A 17,175-nucleotide genomic window follows, 5' to 3' on the forward strand; every position below is an offset into this window, starting at 1 on the left:
GCAGGAGATAAAGTCTGTGGTTAGAAAATATCTGACTTCCAGAGGGATAGCAAGCTGTCTGCAGAGAAAAGTGTGTTACAGAAGACATCAGTGAGAAACCCAATGGGTGAGGAGATTTCTTTTCACTCTATTCTCCACCTTGTGTTTTCCAGTCTTTATACTGAGAAGCCTTAGTGCCTTTTTATTTCTGTCTGCATAAAGATGATATTTAATTTCAATTTTTGCAGAACTGCAAAAACTGAAATCTATACACCTGTTTGTCTTATTTTCAGTAACATTGTCCTCTAACATCAAGAGGATCACACCCTACCTGACACAACAGGCCACACAGCTTCTGGTACAGGCCCTTGTGATTTCACACATTGACTACTGCAGCTCCCTTCCTGTGTGTACATTTAAACCTCTGCAGATGATCCACAATGCAGCAGCATGTCTGGTCTTTAACCAGCCTAAAACAGCATGCCACCCAGCTGCTGATCTCTCTTCACTGGTTTCCAGTGGCAGCTTGAATCAAATTCAAAGCTCTTCTTCGACAACAACAGCTCCTGCCTACCTGGGGTCCCTCATCTAGGTCTACACTCCTTCTCGCCAACTACCTTCTGCCTGTGAAAGCCCAGCGTGGCTCTAAATCTTTAGCCAGACTGTTCTCCTCCGTTGTGCACAAATGGTGGAATGAATTTTCTAATTCTATACGATCCACAGAGTCCCTTTCTACATTTAGAGATGTCTGAAGACTCATCTGTTTAGGGAGTACTTAAGCACTCAAGCTGACCTTTTCTGCTTTGTCCTCAGGGGTAGAATGAGTCAAAAGGTCTCAGACCCAACTCTTAGTGAATATTTAGCACTGATTACTGAATGCTGTTGAAGGTTGTACTATATTGTTGCAGCCATTAATTCAACTTGGAAAAAAAAAATTCTCGCACTTAATGGCAGCACCTGCAGCAAAAAACTTGTAGCACTTTGTCACACTAACTAAGGTTTTCCCTTGCGTCTAAATTCTTGGACAAAAGCGTCTGCTAAATGAAACTGTAGAACTGTAGAATATTGTCTTATAGACTTAATGCAAGCCACATTCACCTGACAAGTCCAGAAAAAAACATGTTTCAAGATAAGATTTTACTGAAGTTAATTCTTTGTTTGTTTGATTTCTTGTCATATAATATGATGGTTTAGGATATGATAACATTCTTATTTTCTTACCAGAGCCTTGGCATTGGGGTTGGCCTTTTTGTCCACTATGAGCTTCGCCACCTTGTAGTGACCACAGTGAGCAGCAACATGCAGCGCTGTCAGGTAGTCATTAGTGACGTCGTCCACGGGGACGTCGTGCTGGAGCAGGAGCTGGACGCAGTTCAGGTGGTCCCCCTGAGTTGCCATGTGGAGCGGAGACAGACCATTCTATGGTAGGAGGGAGAAAGGGAAAGACAGAGAGAAGGAGAGAAGAGGGAGAGAAAGAAAGAAGGAAAGAGAGACAAACACACACGCAGACGGACACATAGACAGATGGACAGACAGACACAGGAAGTTAGGGCGTGGCCGTGTGCTGCACAGACAGACTGTGAAGGAAGTTGTTGAGAAGGTTACAGGAGCATTGTTATAACGAGGTCATTACAACAATGTCTATTTTGTTACACTGGTCGTCCTGCGTGGTCAAACTGTAGGGCTACGCAGCGGAGACAGGCTGTTCTGGAGAGGTCGCACACAAGTTATGGAGACAATGCGACAACACTACAGCAACAACAATAGGCCTGCATTCGGATTGGTTAAGAGCTACGACTTTTTAGTCAGGCTAGTTAATATAAATATGTTGTGAGCAGTGTGGTAATTCATGTGTATCCAGTTTAAGAGGAGGTATGGGCTGTTTGACCTGATCTATAAGACATATAACTTGTGTTTGTGACCTTTTCTGTCCTATTCTGAGCTAAGCAGCCGCTCCTAAATCAATTGTCCCAGTAGCTACCTTGGTCTTAGACAGGAAAGGAGCTCCTCGGTCGAGTAGGATTTCTACCACCTGTTCGTGCCCGCTCCTCGCCCCACAGTGGAGAGGCGTCAGCCCATCCTACAGGCAGATGAAAGACAGAAAAGAGATCAAAAATAGAGTTAATAAAAGCATTTCTTCTTTTGGGAAATTGATATTTAGAGGTTAATATACAATGAACACACCTTGACCTAAACTATTGAAAAAAATTGTGCAAGTGCAATTGTTATGATTTAGGACTGCATTAATTAAAAGAGATTTATTTGTGAGGTTGTTGAAGCAAAATGAAACTATTTTCAAATAGTAAATTATGAGTTTGGTTCAACTTAAGGCAAATTACTCATCAAAATTAACAAGAAAAAATTAGTCACTAAGACTTCATATTGAAGGGAAACACCTATAAAAATTTAAAAAGAGCACAAAACATCAGGACTTTGAATTTTATGAAGTTTTTCGACCAAAATCTGTACATCACTGATCTGTAAGCATACGAAAGAATAGGAACTGATTTCAAGATTGTAGAAAATAGAAATTTAAGGCCAATGAGCTGATTATATCCTCATCAAGCTGAATCCTCAAGACTCATCAGTATTATTTCTGGTATATAATCTATTCATTATTTAGCTCTCACCTTGGTCTTTGCATCGATCTTGGACCCTCTGTCCAGCAACAACTTGACCATGTTGCTGTTTCCCCGTTTTGATGCCACATGAAGTGGTGTGATGTCATTCTAAACAAAACAAAGCACAGTTGCTGTTATCATTCAGCTGAGATGTCACACTTTATTTCATTCACACAACAAAGCAAACATCATGTTTGCGGATTTTAAAATATAAGAGAAAATTTGGATGGTTTTATTAGATATGAAAGATGCAATGTAATATATTAAAACAATTATAATGATCTAATTTGTAGTTGCCTAAAACAAACCCTTCACCTTGCTTAATGAGGGGACATGGCTGTTTATTATCCAGTTGTAAAACAATTGTTTAATGCCATCTATTGGCACCGCTGTAGTGTCACTCTTAGGATCTAACCTGTAATCAGTGTCAAAAAGCACTACAAACACAAACACTCCTCCACACACTCAATTATATAATTACAGGCCACTGTTGACTGGTGATGGCTCATGTCTGAAGTGTAAAACAAACACAATTTAATGAAACCCCGTCCTGCATTGCAGTTTAAAAATCCAAGTAAATATGAGAAAGTTCTGCTCTTCTTATGATATCAGAAAATTTCTTACTGAGTCTAAAGCCTTTAATGAACGCTGAGAGAGAAATCAGCTGTTGTAACACTCACATTGCTGTTTGCTTTATTTACAGAAGGGCAGAGATTATTGTTCCTCATTCTCACCAGAAATAAATGATAATGATGCTAAGTGTTAATTGGAATTGTCAAGCGTGTGTGTGCACTGAGTAAAAAATTAAATTAGGTTTCCAGCTTCTCTTCATTACACCTGTTTAATTCACAACATAAAGTAGTTAATTCATGACTCATTCACCCCTGCTTGAAAACAAAAACACATCTTTCCTGTGACATAAATTTGTGATCTTGTGTAAACTATTTCAGTCTGAGGTGACATAACACATGTATCCTTGATGATTTTTTCCCACTGAACTACTAAAATAAATCCAGCAAAATCGAGAAAGAAGTTCCCTCTAAACTGTTTTTCCTCCTAAATCTCTCTCTGAAATTTGAATATTTTTGGATATTGAAGGAAATAAATGGATGGTCAAGTCAAATACAACAAAATGGACTTATAACAATATTTCTGCAGGGCAGGCAAGGCTTTTTGAGATAGAGAAGCTGTTGATTGATTTTTTTCTAAAATAGTTTTTGTTTTCAATCCAACAATGAAATAGTACACATCCTTTTCTCCAAGGATAATTCACATTTTTTCAGACTGAATGATTCAAAATCTTAAAGTGTCTGAGTGGTAGAAAAATAACATGTCATAGAAACTAAACTTTGCATGTGTCAGCATTAAATAATAATAATAATAAAAAACCCTTCCCTCTAATTTACAGTCAGTAATTTTAGTACCCCTCCCAAACAGCAGAGGGCAGAGTAAACTCACCCGAGCCATGAAGTCCACAGCAGCCCCTCTGTTCAGCAGTAGCGTCGCCACATTTATGTTGCCATAGTGAGCAGCTATGTGGAGGGGTGTAAAACCACTCTGAGGATTGGAAAGAGCCAGATACACACACATGGGGAAAAAACACACACACACATTTCATTACAAACTGTTTAAAGAAAACACCCTTTTCATTCAGATCAGTCCTTGAGCTTCACAGTACTCTAAACAGACCTATGGTTGACATACAGCCACACTCTGTCAGACAAAGGCACACTGCTATAAGGAAGAGGAAGCCCCTTTAATGAAGCATCAACATGGGCCAACAGAGTGCTAACACAGGGGATCAGACTCAAACCTTTCATGCTACTAAAAATACAAGACACACTTTGAAAACCTAAGTGTGAATATGTAACTCATTTTTATGGACTCCATTAAAAAGTAATCGCTGGTAATCTCCTGATATGTCAAGTGTGCAAAATGCCTCTGTGAATAAGCCTAATATCTTTTTGTTAACATCTTGGATTAAAGTAATTTCCTGGCAAAACTCCTGGCTTATAGAGCAACAGCTGTGAAAGCAAAAGAGGGACGCTGGAAACAATCTCTCCAATGACTGAATGAATCTCACATAAAGCTTTCTAATTATCAGAATCCCAATGTCAAACAACCGAAACTCCAACAGAGAGCAGGTGTCTTACAAGATTGAGTGACTAAACCAAAAAGACGTCAGATTTGAAACAATTCAGAGGGTGACCTTACACTTTAAACACAAAGAAAACTGTAAAAGTCCCTCTTACTTTGGTTAGTCTACAGACAAGCAGCTCATGTGCTGTGGATAACTTCTGTCTTTCAGCGAATACAAGTGTTGTTTACCACGATGCAGGACCTCAGATCAACAGAGCCATTTTTGGATGATTCATACCAGATAACTGGTCAGCCTGCCAAAGCCAGAAACAATGCCAACCAAAACAGGCCGACACACAGACACGTACACACTGAGTGTGGCCTGGCTTTGGTGTGGCACAGGGGGCCCTTGTTGCCCTTGTAAGCAGAGCTGAGGTTGCTTTTTGTTTTGGTCACATGCCAAATGCTTTAGGTGCAAGAGTTAAAGGATTACAAGAGACAGAACTAACCTAAATCTACAAAGTTTTTCTTGTGAGCTGAGAGGCTGGGCTCTTTTACATGTTAAAGGGATTTGGTTGCCATGCAGGTTATGGACAAACTGTTGCTTTCCAATGTATGATAACCATATTTCATGCTAACAAAGGTTATCATGTTAATCAGTTTCATGGACAGACGGTGTCACATCAAAACATCATTTTGTCAATATTAACCGAGAATTTGTCAAAAGTTACAGCCGAAGCTTCAGCTTTGGACACCATGAAACTATTAGAACCAAGCATTAAAACCTCAATACCCAAGCCTTCAGCCTCAGGATGTCCTACATCAGAATTAGTGAAACATGCGCTACTCTGACTTTCTCTAGGACTACAGGTATCCACTACATGGATGAAGCAATGCAGAGGAAGATGGGAGTTAAAATGGACAAAAGGGAGGTGACACAGGGCTGCAGAAACACTACTGCATCAAGTCAGGGGCACTGAAGAGTTTTTGTTGTTGGTTTTTTTTCAGAACTTTTATGACTTGCAATGGAGAGACTACATAATGTACAGAGTAGAGGTGTACCTCTGTTGTTCTATTCACCATCATCTACAGAGTCAGCCAAGAGAGGAGAGAACGAGCAGTTAGTGAGCAAAAAAAAAGAAAGAAAAAGAAAAAGCAGAAAACTGCCTCCACTGACAGGGAGTAGGGAGAGAGAAGTAGCTCAGTACAAATAATAAAAAAAGATTCAAACAATCAAGATGTGATTCAAAAATATGAAAATTCAATACGTCTGCCCCTTATTTTACCAAAAAGATCATCAAAACCAAGTTCAACCAAAAACAGAAATAAATGCAGCAAGTGGAAAAAAAGCAGCAACAATAAAAAAAAACAAAGAAGGTAAATCACATCAAATGATTAAAAAAATCACAAACTAAAGCTCCACCATCAGCATCATACTGTTTAATCGTCGTCTCTCACCTTGGACTCTACGTCAGCATTGTGGTCGTTCTGTAGGAGCAGGGCCGCGGCCTTGGTGTCGTCCTTGCGGGCAGCGATGTGCAGGGCAGGTAGGCGTACCTTGCCCTTTGTATCGTTCTCCAGAAGCAAGGAGACCACCTGGTCATGGCCCTGCTGGAGCGCCACCGCCAGAGGGGTGAAGCCATCCTGGGAGAGGTAAGGGGAAAGAGAAAGAGAGGTCAGAGGGTTCAAACTACTGGATGGATCAGATCGGACAGTTAGTAAGCGGGTATGGAGAGCTGGAGCTCTTTAAGCGTCGAACTGTTTTGTTCATATTGAGAAGGAGGAGAGCAATACAAGAACCCTGACTCCTCACAAGTCATAGTATATATCTTACTCCCTATGTGCTTCAACTACCCGCATAGACCCTATAACAGACCCTTTTTCACTCAAATCAAATCAAATCAAATCAAATCAAGTTTATTTATAAAGCACTTTTCATACATTAAAAGAAATGCAGCACAAAGTGCTATACATGTAAAAAAAAAAAACAGTCCCCGCCCCCCCATTCAAACTCCACCCCAAAGCACCACCCACCCACCCACCCACACACACACACACATATATACACACACTCACACACACACACACACACACACACACATACATATGCACACACAATACATGATTTTAAATGTGTAGATAAAAAATCGTGTGGCTGAGTACAGAGGAGATGCCTCAACCAGATGCCGGATATATCCCACAGACCAGCCAACTATTGAGCTTGAATGATGACCTAGTACACTTTCCCATTCACTATGATGGTTTAAATTATATTTTTACATGTTTTATGCATCTAGTTGTCATTGGACTCATTCTTTTGCCCATGTATCTTATTGTTTTGTTGTTGCTGATTTTATGCACCCATGTTTTTCTCTATGTCATGGTTGTACCTAGCTTTAAAACAAATCTATCCAACAGAAAAACTCATGCATAACCTTCAACTTTCAGCATGTCATAGGATAAAAACACAAGCTAAGCTAAAACCGGATTTGTATAATTTAGTGTTGTAGTGTTGTCAAGTGATTAAAAAAATCAATCAAGTTAATCACATCTATTTATCTTGGGCTTAATAAGTCTATAGATACAATCTATTGAAACACTACTTGACTTAAATTTTGTTTTGTGCAGTGCTGTTAATCACAGGGTTGCTGTGGATATTAATTTTGTTTCATTTTGCATAAGCAAACAGACTCAAGAAAGGAGGACCATATATTTGCACTTCACATTTTAATAAAACACCTTTAACAGTTCATGTTAATGAAAAAACTTTGTGCTTCTTGATGGAGCCTTGCACAATTCATCTTGAGAGGAAACTTGTAAAACCTTTGTAAAAACCATGTCCTTGACAATATTAATAGGTCTTGAGTTTGTTGCAGGCTACTTTGCAATGGTGTGTCAATTTGTCTGAGGTAGATTTACCGAAGTCCTGACGCAGAACAGAAAACTCCTTCCTGCAGAGTGTGTGTAATACTTGATGTTGGTCAACTATTCATTTTCAAATTATTTATTTATTGTACTCAAATCTATTTGGACAAACTGCCCAAAATGCGTTGCCAGTGACATTTCAGGGATTTTTGAATCATTCTGCAGATGAGTTAATTGAGTTAAAATTTTTGATCAGATTAATCCTGATGATGGGATTAATCTGATTAATGATTTAATTTTGACAACCCTGGTATGAATGCAAAGGAAATGGCGCTAAAAGCTTTACAAAACTTAAAAACAACCTATATGTTTCTTTTATAACTGAATCAAGGCAAACAGCAGATGATTTGTTTTGCTGCGAACCTTAAATAAACCTGTGATGGTAAATGGTGGTTTACTTTGTTCATTCTGTTTCCTCTATTGAATGTCTTGTTTTAGTTTTAGATGGTTCATTGAGCGACCTTGAGAAAAATGATCACATGTTGTGTGTGATGTCACTTCTCTGTCTGGAGCCTGAAGAGAGTAAATCTAAACTAACCATACTGTTTGGCAAACAGATGTCAATGTAACTGAACATTTCCAGCTTCCTAACCCTATAGGACACTAATGTATGTTACATAATGAGAAGATAGGCTGGAAAAGGCTTACACCTCTCACCCACACACATCACAGTTATGATGCATAATTCATATGAGAGCTTCCCTGCACACTGTAAGTTTGAGTGTGTTTGCACAGGAAGTTAGTATATAAGCATTTATATATCTTAACATTGTGCATAGATGCAACAATAATCTAAGAAGGTATACGCTGTGCTAGCATGTAGCCAATGAATGTAAGCAAGCAGACTGTAGACTAGCTGGGGTTTTCCATTAGCGCCATCAGCTCCTTATCTCCATATGTGCACGTGCTTGTGCGTGAACGTGCTGTGACTCTCAACTGCGTGTGTGTGTGTGTGTGTGTGTGTATGTGTGTGTGTATGTGTGTGTGTGTGTGTGTGTGTGTGTGTGTGTGTGTGTGTGTGTGTGTGTGTGTTCGGGTTCCATAAGCTGAGCAACGTAAATCAGAGTAGTAACAGCAGCTGCAGCAGCAGCCATGGAGGAGAGGCAGTGAGCGGAGCGGACCTCATCTGTGAGCCACTCAAGGTCACTCTGCCTCCTCCACCAACATACCCTACCAATCAATGAAGCTCTGCCCAGTCCCCTCATGAAGAGACGGGAAGGGAGGGGGAGAGGGGGGCAGGCCGAGGAGGATGATGGGAGGACAGAATGAGAATGTGAGACAGAGATGGGTTAGGGAGGAGAGGACGGAGAGAGTGGGAAACAGAGAGGAGTCAGGATGGGGGATCAAGGGAGGAAAGGAGACAGAGGAGGAGAGGAGATGAAGGTGGTTAGTACAACAGATGTAAAGACCATACAACACTGAGGCAGAGAATATGTATGGAGACACACAATAAGGGTATGATTGTCAAGAGGTGAACACAGGCTCGGCCCACATATGTGTATGCATGCACACACACACACACACACGCACCCATACACGCTGTTACAGTACCTCAGTGGCCATACTCTGGCTGGCGCTGTTCTCCAGAAGGAACCGCACCACTTCAAGGTGGTTCTCCTGGGCTGCCATGTAAAGAGGGGTGAAGCCATTCTGCACAAAGATCATATTCAAACATGAACATGTTGAAACAAGTTTTCATGGATTTTATTTTATGATATTTTTTAATGGGAGATGTTCCCTGTAAATACAAACTGTATGTTTCCTTTTATTTCTACAGTTTGTATGTTACATAGGTTGTGAGAGATACACACCAAAACAAAAGCGCCCCATTGATAAAATAAAAATATAACACTTATAAGGCTTATCTCTTGGTGTTCCATCAGTATTTGCTATTACAGGGTTTGATAAGAACAAACAGTAAAATCAGTATTTGAAATCTTTCCTGTCACATTGATCTGAGAGAGTTAAACACAAAATGCAAAGGCAGCAGCTTCCTGGAGAGGCAGAGGCCCAGTTGGCACAAAGCCAGATTGTGTCAATGAGGATATTTCCTCTGAGAGTTTCCCTCAGTGCCAGTGACTTCATGATTGGGTATCATCAGAAATAAAGTGTACATCACAGTTTTCAGAGTAAACGAAGCTGTCTCAGGTATTAAATGTATCATAGGTAATGGAATCTGATGGCTAGAGTGAATGTGTGAGTGTGAGTTTGAGTGTGTGTATCCCACCTGAGATTGTGCGTTGACATTGGCTCCATTATTGACCAGCTCTTTGACGACTTCCGTTTGGCCAGCCAGGGAGGCTATGTGCAGAGCAGTGTTTCCTTTCTGGATTACATGAAACAACCAGAGGAATGTGTGTTAAGCTCTGCTCCACCTGTCCCACTGTGTTACAAATGTGTGTGTGTGTGTGTGTGTGTGTGTGTGTGTGTGTGTGTGTGTGTGTGTGTGTGTGTGTGTGTGTGTGTGTGTGTGTGTGTGTGTGTGTACTGTACATATTCATGTCTGTACACTGTGCCCTAGTGACATCCCTAACACCAACCGCACTCTTGGCGTCCTCTCTCTGGCATCCCTTGCCTGCTCTGCCAACAATGTGTCACTTCCGATGCCGTACGTTGCACGCATAAATGAGTCCCCACTGAGCTTCGGCCGTAAATAAAACTACAGGAGGCTTTTTATGAACCCAACAGGTCATAGTACAGGCAAAGCAGAGCCCCAGTCTGCTTCTTGGCCACGTGATACTGGTTTACGAGATTCACAACTAGTGCTGCTGCACAAAAGGGAACGCCATCACATGGACCTGATACTGTAGCTGGGATATCAGGTAGGCATTCCTGCCGAGGCACAGGGCAGATAGATAAAGAGAGAAGGGGCCTGTTTGCTAAATAAAGACAAATGACGCTTCATGGACTATAAGATTAATTCAGCTATCGGTGTTACTCTATAGCAGGGATGTCAAACTCGTGCCATGGAGGGCCGAGAGACTGCAGGTTTTTGTTCCAACCAGACACTCCACCAGCTGATTCCACTGATTAGTCCCTGCTCTCTGCTTGAAGGTGAGGTAATCAGTGAAATCAGCTGGTGGACTTTTTGGTTGGAACGAAAACCTGCAGCCTCTCGGCCCTCCATGGCACAAGTTTGACACCTGTGCTCTATAGGGTGGTGTCCAAAAAATACTTTGGAAAAGGGATCAAAACATAATTTTGCTGATAGATTTATTCACTCAGTATCATGCTACTATTGAGCAAATGAAGTGAGAAAATGTGTTTCATGTGCAGCCCTTAGCAACGCTTCACAAAGCAACCCATTGATTACTTTGCAAACACAATTGTATCGTTTTCCATTGTAACAGTCAAAAAGCTGCTCTTGGATACCTGAATTACAACTTTTCAATCAGGAAGTAAGTAAGGTTTGTTATGCTAGTAGCTGCCAATGTAGCCTCTGGCTGCTAGCTTCAGAGTCTGCAACCAAGTTTTGGCAAACTCACTGTTTTTCTACACTTAATTTCTTAATTTCTTGGTTCTTTTATCTCTTTTCTGACCCTTACTCTGAGAGCAAGTCTTCTTGGAGTGATATTGTTCTTTATTCCTTGAACACATCACGAAGCCCAAGAACAAGCACTTCTGTTGAATACAATATAGGCAGCATTTTCATTTCGCAAAATTCATGTGGGGAAAAATATCTGCGATTATCACATATGAAACTGTATCATAAGCATCTGTAATGTGAGTCCTTCTCTGCATGTTACAAACTGAACTCTGATACTGTAATGGAAACCTCTCAGACAGGCTTTACAAAGTGGTGCATTTGTTACAGTTCTGCCAAGAGGCTAATGATCATGAGACAAGACCTGCTGTTTAAATCTTGAGCAGCACAACATTAGAGACTAAAACACAATGAGCTTTAGCACAGCCTGATGTGTTACTGAATGTACATGTCCTCGACAGCACCCCCCACGCCCTGATTGTCCCCGTCTGCTGCATAAAGAAATTCAGACATTGGGGTGCAGGCAGTGGATTCCCAAGATCTCAAACTAATCCCCAAACATCCTGGGGTCATACTAGAGAGACGCTTTAATTGGGGAGATTTTCTCCTTGATCTTGAATATTTCATCTTGCCCTGTGTTTATGTCAGCGCCAGGCATGTGGCCTGTAGCAGAGAGGCTGAACCAGATGACTAAAATGGAGTGGAAGCCTTCTGGGCTCGAATCTAAATATTTTTTTCAATGGCTTTCCCTCTCAACTTCGAGCTCCAGTGTAAGGATGCTTCAAAGGAAGAGACTCTCCCCTGATGGATACTAGAAGCTGGAGATAAAACGTAACACTACTACTGCTTCTGATTTGGCCTACCTTGATCTTTCTCATAAGCATTTCCAACAAAAACACGCCACTGTGATTGCGCTGACCGCCTTATGCTTTATTCTGACACACATTTTGTTTTTCTTACTTAATTTTCTCTCTTTCCCCAGCAGCAATCCCCACAGCCATCATTAAATATTGATCCAATAACAAGCCCCAACAAAAGGCTGCACACTTACAGTAGTGGCACTGCAGCTGCATGATGTTTAACACTACAGTGTAGGCATGTTATGTGCTGGATCCAAATATAGCCCAGCTGAGATGTAGGTGGTGCGTGGTGAAGGCCGGTCTTACCTTTGTGGCTGCATCCACAGCAGCTTCAAGCTTGAGCAGCTCAGCAACAACCTCTACATGCCCCTCCTTGGAGGCTAAATGGAGAGCGTTTAGACCATTCTGGGGAGACAAGAGATCAAGTGGATTTGTGTATCTTATGCAGTAGGGTGTGTTAAATTCATGAAATTCATAAAATATCAAATCTCCTGCTTGTTGTTGCAGTGAGTTGTGAGTGCAATAGTTTTGCAGAACAGAACAACAACAGGACATATTGTCCTTAGGGGGATAAAAACTAACAAGAAGACTTATTTTTGGTTGTGAGCATACCTGGTTGCAGATGTTGATGTCAACCCCAGTCTTGAGGTAGTCGAGGACCTTTTCGAGGTTTCCTGCCCGGGCTGCTCGCAGGTAACTGGCATTACTGTCAGACTGGGGAAGAGGAGAGAAAAAAAAGAGAGAGAAGAAGAAGAGATGAGTATGCCAAACTGGTGACATTATTTTTAGGCACACAGGAGACCTCAAGCACATGCAAATCCTTGTTCCCGTACCAGGTAGAACTCTGTCATAGTTCCTCAGAAATGCTCAAAAATCTGATCAGAGACACAAACAAATCCAGCATCCGCACACACAGTGGATCCATCACCCCACAAAAATTCATTTAATCCAGCTGAATACTAAAACTTCTCCAAAAGTGAATCCATGAGAAAGCTAACAGAGCCGCAGCACATCACACCAACAATCTACGTCATCCTCCGTCAGCCCTCAGATCCCAGCGGACTTAAACTCCAGCTTTGTTAAATCCAAATGTCCTTGATTCCCAAATGTTGGAAGTTCAGTGACCGGGTGGTCTTCCAGCTGCCTCAGAGACCTCCTCTCCTCCACAAACATCTCTCAGTACAACACTCTGCTTCACTGTGCTACGAGAAGCAGAGCATGCTCTATTCTGCTGGGCTGTCCTTTACATCACTACAGAAATAGAGCTTTGCACACCAAAATAAAATGATGAGGCAAGCATGTTTTTGCCCCTATAATAAATGCAGTGTGTATGCGAGTGCGTGTGTGTGCTAGAAGAGGAGAATAGAAAGGGGGGAGGGCATTGACAGAAGGATGAGACAAAGTAAAAGAGATAGAGAGTACAAGAGAGGGAGGTTATGTTTCTTCTGTGCATCCATGGTTGCTCCTAAGACATTTGGTTTGACATAAAATGACACAAAGCAAACTCTGCACATTTTGTTTCTGCTTCTTCGCGGCAGAGCATTTTGTAAAATCAGCACTCGGGCAGGAAGCTGTGATACGCTGCTTCGTAATAGCAGCTCAAAAACTAAATTCCCCTGAATTATCAAAAGCCCAGACCTGCTATTTTTAGCCCAGCGTCCAGAGACTCTTAGGATAAACTCAGCAGGGCAAAAACGGTACGAGCACTTACCCAACATTGTCCCCTGCACCTCCCCCCTCATCGAGCTTTTCCAGAAATAACTCTGACGAACATGGAGGCATCTGACCCAAAGCCAAAATGTGAGACATCCAGAATCAGATTGTTCTTGTGATAAACAGTGAGAGGAAAATATTTGAGTCTGCGTGTGCTCATAAAGCATGTGCACACAAACAAAATAATGGCAGATTAAGCAGTGTTGACTGGAAACCGAGTCATTTCCTGCGCACAAGAGACCATTAAGCCACAGATCATATCTCTGCATCCAATCATCCAACATCTAGGGAAACTCTTCTTCCTTTTTCCAACCCCCAGAGAGCACTTTGACAGCACTGAAGCGCTAATGATGTTTCTGTTCTTGTGGCCTTGAGAGAAGTCATGATACAACAAAGTGTGTCACTGGCACAGCGCCTGGACCTGCATGAATATGAGCCATGGGTCAAGAGCACTAACAAGTAATATACAACCACTACCTTCATAGGAGACATCATAAAAGTTGAAGATCATCTATCAAGGATGGGGCTGATGTGAGCAATCAATTTGGAGTAGCAGCTGCCAGAGAATCATTAATAATGGCTCTGCTCTGACAGTGAAAACTCATGAACACTTGCTGCAGTATAACAGATTTCAGGAGGGGAAGAGCTAACAATGGTAGTTGTGGGTGCAGTCATGGGATTTTGGTAAATCATAGTTTGCTTGTGTATTTCATCATGTTCTGATTCTCTAATTCATGATAAAAACCAGAAGAAAAAAAACTGTCTCTACAGCACTGACAGAAAAATAACCAAACAGATCAAAAGAGACAGCAAATCAAAAAAGCTACTGTACATCAGCTGACAAAACACAAATACAATTTAATATATACTTCTAGACTGCTCTTTCATACTTAGCCTCTGAGCTTGAGAAGAAATCATTTTTGATGATGATGATGACATTGTTGAAAACGTGGCAACTCTATTTCCAAAAGTCAAACTTTCGGGGTGAGAGTCAAAGAGTAAAAACTGGATACAACACAATGTAATACAACACCATACCAAACCATACAACACAATACTATAGAGCAGTACATTGACAATATAATACATGGACATAGTCTTCACAATTGTAACCGTTTGTTCCTCAGCAGGGTAATGAAGCTGATTGTGGGCCGTAAATGCTGACTCAAGAGGCAGGTTTTGAGTCCCCTTACTAATAGCTATAGGGTGCCAGATCTGTCAGTCATGTAAGCTGTGCCTTTGATTAGACAAACCCTGGATCTTAATATCATCTAAACCGCTGAGTTGGAAAAAAATTCAACATCTGTAAAGTGTGTGTAGACAGTGAAAATTAACGTTTCAGACCCAAGTCGTTTTTTGAACCAGGCTGTAAAAATGTATTTTAATGCTAGAAAAGTTGACTTTTTGGCTTGGTGTGTGTGTTTCCAGTCTTTGTGCAGTCAGCCTCAAGCGGATACTCACTGAACTGCAGCTTTTAACACCTCTGCATAGGCTTCATTTTTTCGTTGCCCCTTATACGGTGCAGACTGGAATACCATATGATACATGAGAAACAATAAGATGCTTTACACTACATAAAATAAAGTTTTCACATTGGTCACGTAGGTGACACATTGTCAAACTGATATTTTGTTACAGAGTATCAAGGGTTTAAACATGCTGCATAAAGACCAACTCACAAGTTACTCTGAGGGAGAAAAACAGTCTGTGTGATGAGAAAACATCCAAAGATACATAGAAAGAAAGTATTAAGTATTAAGTATTAAACTTTTAAATGTATAAATTAAATAATTGACATTTATACTGAGGTTGGACTAATACTCTTTGTCTTTGTGGTTTTGATTTTTAAAAAACTTGAAAGTCTTATTTATGTCCCACTGGGAAAAAAAAGAGAATAGACATGAACACAGCTTTTTTTTTTTTTTTTTTTTTTTTTGTAGCCATTATTTCTGCATGTGTCTTGTTACAGTCTCTGGTATAACTTTCTTTAGTGTTATCATACTTTGGTTAAATTTGTTGTTACATACCGTATGCACTAAAAGCAATTCACCATGACTTCCTGCCCCACTTAATGCCTAACTTTAGCTTTAACACAATCGTAATATCCAGGCCTAGCTTCACCATCAATTATTGAAGTCAAAGTTTTCCCACATAATAAAATATCTATGCAGCATGTGTGTCCAAGTCTGAATGCTGGTACACATCAGGGCAGTTGTCATGTGTCTTACATAACCAGCATGTGTCCTTTTTATGTGCCAAGGTGTTTGGACCATGACTCTGACCCATGACGAGTGTCGTTGTCACCCTTTTGTTTGACTGTTTTAAGACGTCATGGAAATACGCAGGTCACAAAGACAAAAAATGTGACAGCTACAAAGTGATTTATCGGAACAGTGATTTACAGGAAGATGCATCTAAGTGAAAAAAATGTGCACATACGAACAGCAACACAGAAAAAAAGAAACATATTTTTAAATTTGACATGTTCCTTTGATTTTTAAATATTGTGCAACACTCCCTGCCTGTCCCTCAGCCCAAGCTTAAGTGCCAACAGATTAGGTAGTCTTCATCCGTGAGTCACTCTTCACCGCTCTCGCTGGTTTATCCCTTAATGCCTGCAGTGAACACCAGTGACCAACATGCCCGAGCCTCCATCCACAGCCCATCTACGTCCAGCATGAGGGATCTTGAAGTCTTATGAATGAAGCATTACACAGGACGGGGCAAGAGATTAGTAAGAGAAATATCATTAAGCCTCCACAGATCAGAGGTTCAAAGAAAAAGGGGCCATTAAAGACTAGGGTAAGCCTGAAGGAAAGCATTAATCTAATGTGGAATTGAAGGGAAAGGATGAGAGAGAGAGAATCTGACAACCAGAAAAGCTCAGAATTACTGTACATCACTTCCAATTTGTTACAGAGTCAAAAATAAAGCTAATTTACATGAAACTACACTGAAAATGACCGTCAACCATTTTAGCTCTAATCAAAAATGACTTCTGGTCACTGATTGGTGTCTGAAATCTTCCAAAAGGTTTCCGCAATGCCAGTTTGTTCCAACAGATATACTCTTTATGAAGAGGTAACCCAACCTTTCCAATGCTAACCTTCGAAAATAACCAACACATTCAAGACAAAAGGCCAATTATGAAATAGCTGGGTGTTTTTTCTGAAGTGACACAGGTATTTAGGGAGCAGGTTGAGCTCATAGACTGTATAAAACATGGACGTAGTCTCGCTGACGTCACCCAAATGTTTCTGAAACAGAAAATGAAGCACAACGGCTATAGCGGCCAGTTTGGTAGTGGCAAGGGCTTCGCTTACAGCCATAGGGCGGCTGTCGGTCACGTGACCCTCAGCTGTGGCTCTTATTGGGGAAGCTTGTGATCTTAATATCCTCTAAACGGCTGAGTTAGAAAAAAATTTACCTCCAGTACAGTGGGTGCTGGTAGTAAAATTAGCGACTCAGACAGGAGATGTTTTTGAACCAGGCTGTAAATAGGTTAAATTCTGCT

At 40.9% G+C, this 17,175-nt stretch overlaps 1 protein-coding gene across 14 annotated transcripts in view; it reads right to left on the bottom strand.

Moving 5' to 3' along the window:
* The window catches only part of LOC141794692 (ankyrin-3-like), a 139,581-nt gene that overhangs the window by 49,683 nt on the left and 72,723 nt on the right, over nt 1–17,175 (bottom strand). For 10 of the 14 annotated variants that reach the window (XM_074675107.1, XM_074675106.1, XM_074675105.1 and 7 more), the window contains exons 2-11: nt 12,561–12,662; nt 12,255–12,353; nt 9,832–9,930; nt 9,156–9,254; nt 6,138–6,323; nt 5,742–5,765; nt 4,059–4,157; nt 2,610–2,708; nt 1,961–2,059; nt 1,201–1,398 (exon numbers count right to left, since the gene is read on the bottom strand). In XM_074675107.1, coding sequence (XP_074531208.1) covers nt 1,201–1,398; nt 1,961–2,059; nt 2,610–2,708; nt 4,059–4,157; nt 5,742–5,765; nt 6,138–6,323; nt 9,156–9,254; nt 9,832–9,930; nt 12,255–12,353; nt 12,561–12,662 — 1,104 coding nt within the window. The remainder of the gene's footprint in view (nt 1–1,200; nt 1,399–1,960; nt 2,060–2,609; nt 2,709–4,058; nt 4,158–5,741; nt 5,766–6,137; nt 6,324–9,155; nt 9,255–9,831; nt 9,931–12,254; nt 12,354–12,560; nt 12,663–17,175) is intronic. The other 4 variants (XM_074675110.1, XM_074675108.1, XM_074675104.1 and 1 more) reach the window with 1 other exon arrangement.

This window comes from Halichoeres trimaculatus, unplaced genomic scaffold, assembly GCF_033239565.1.
Source record: "Halichoeres trimaculatus isolate MK-OKI-2021-1 unplaced genomic scaffold, fHalTri1.1 fHalTri1_scaffold_8, whole genome shotgun sequence".
Lineage (NCBI taxonomy): Eukaryota > Metazoa > Chordata > Actinopteri > Labriformes > Labridae > Halichoeres > Halichoeres trimaculatus.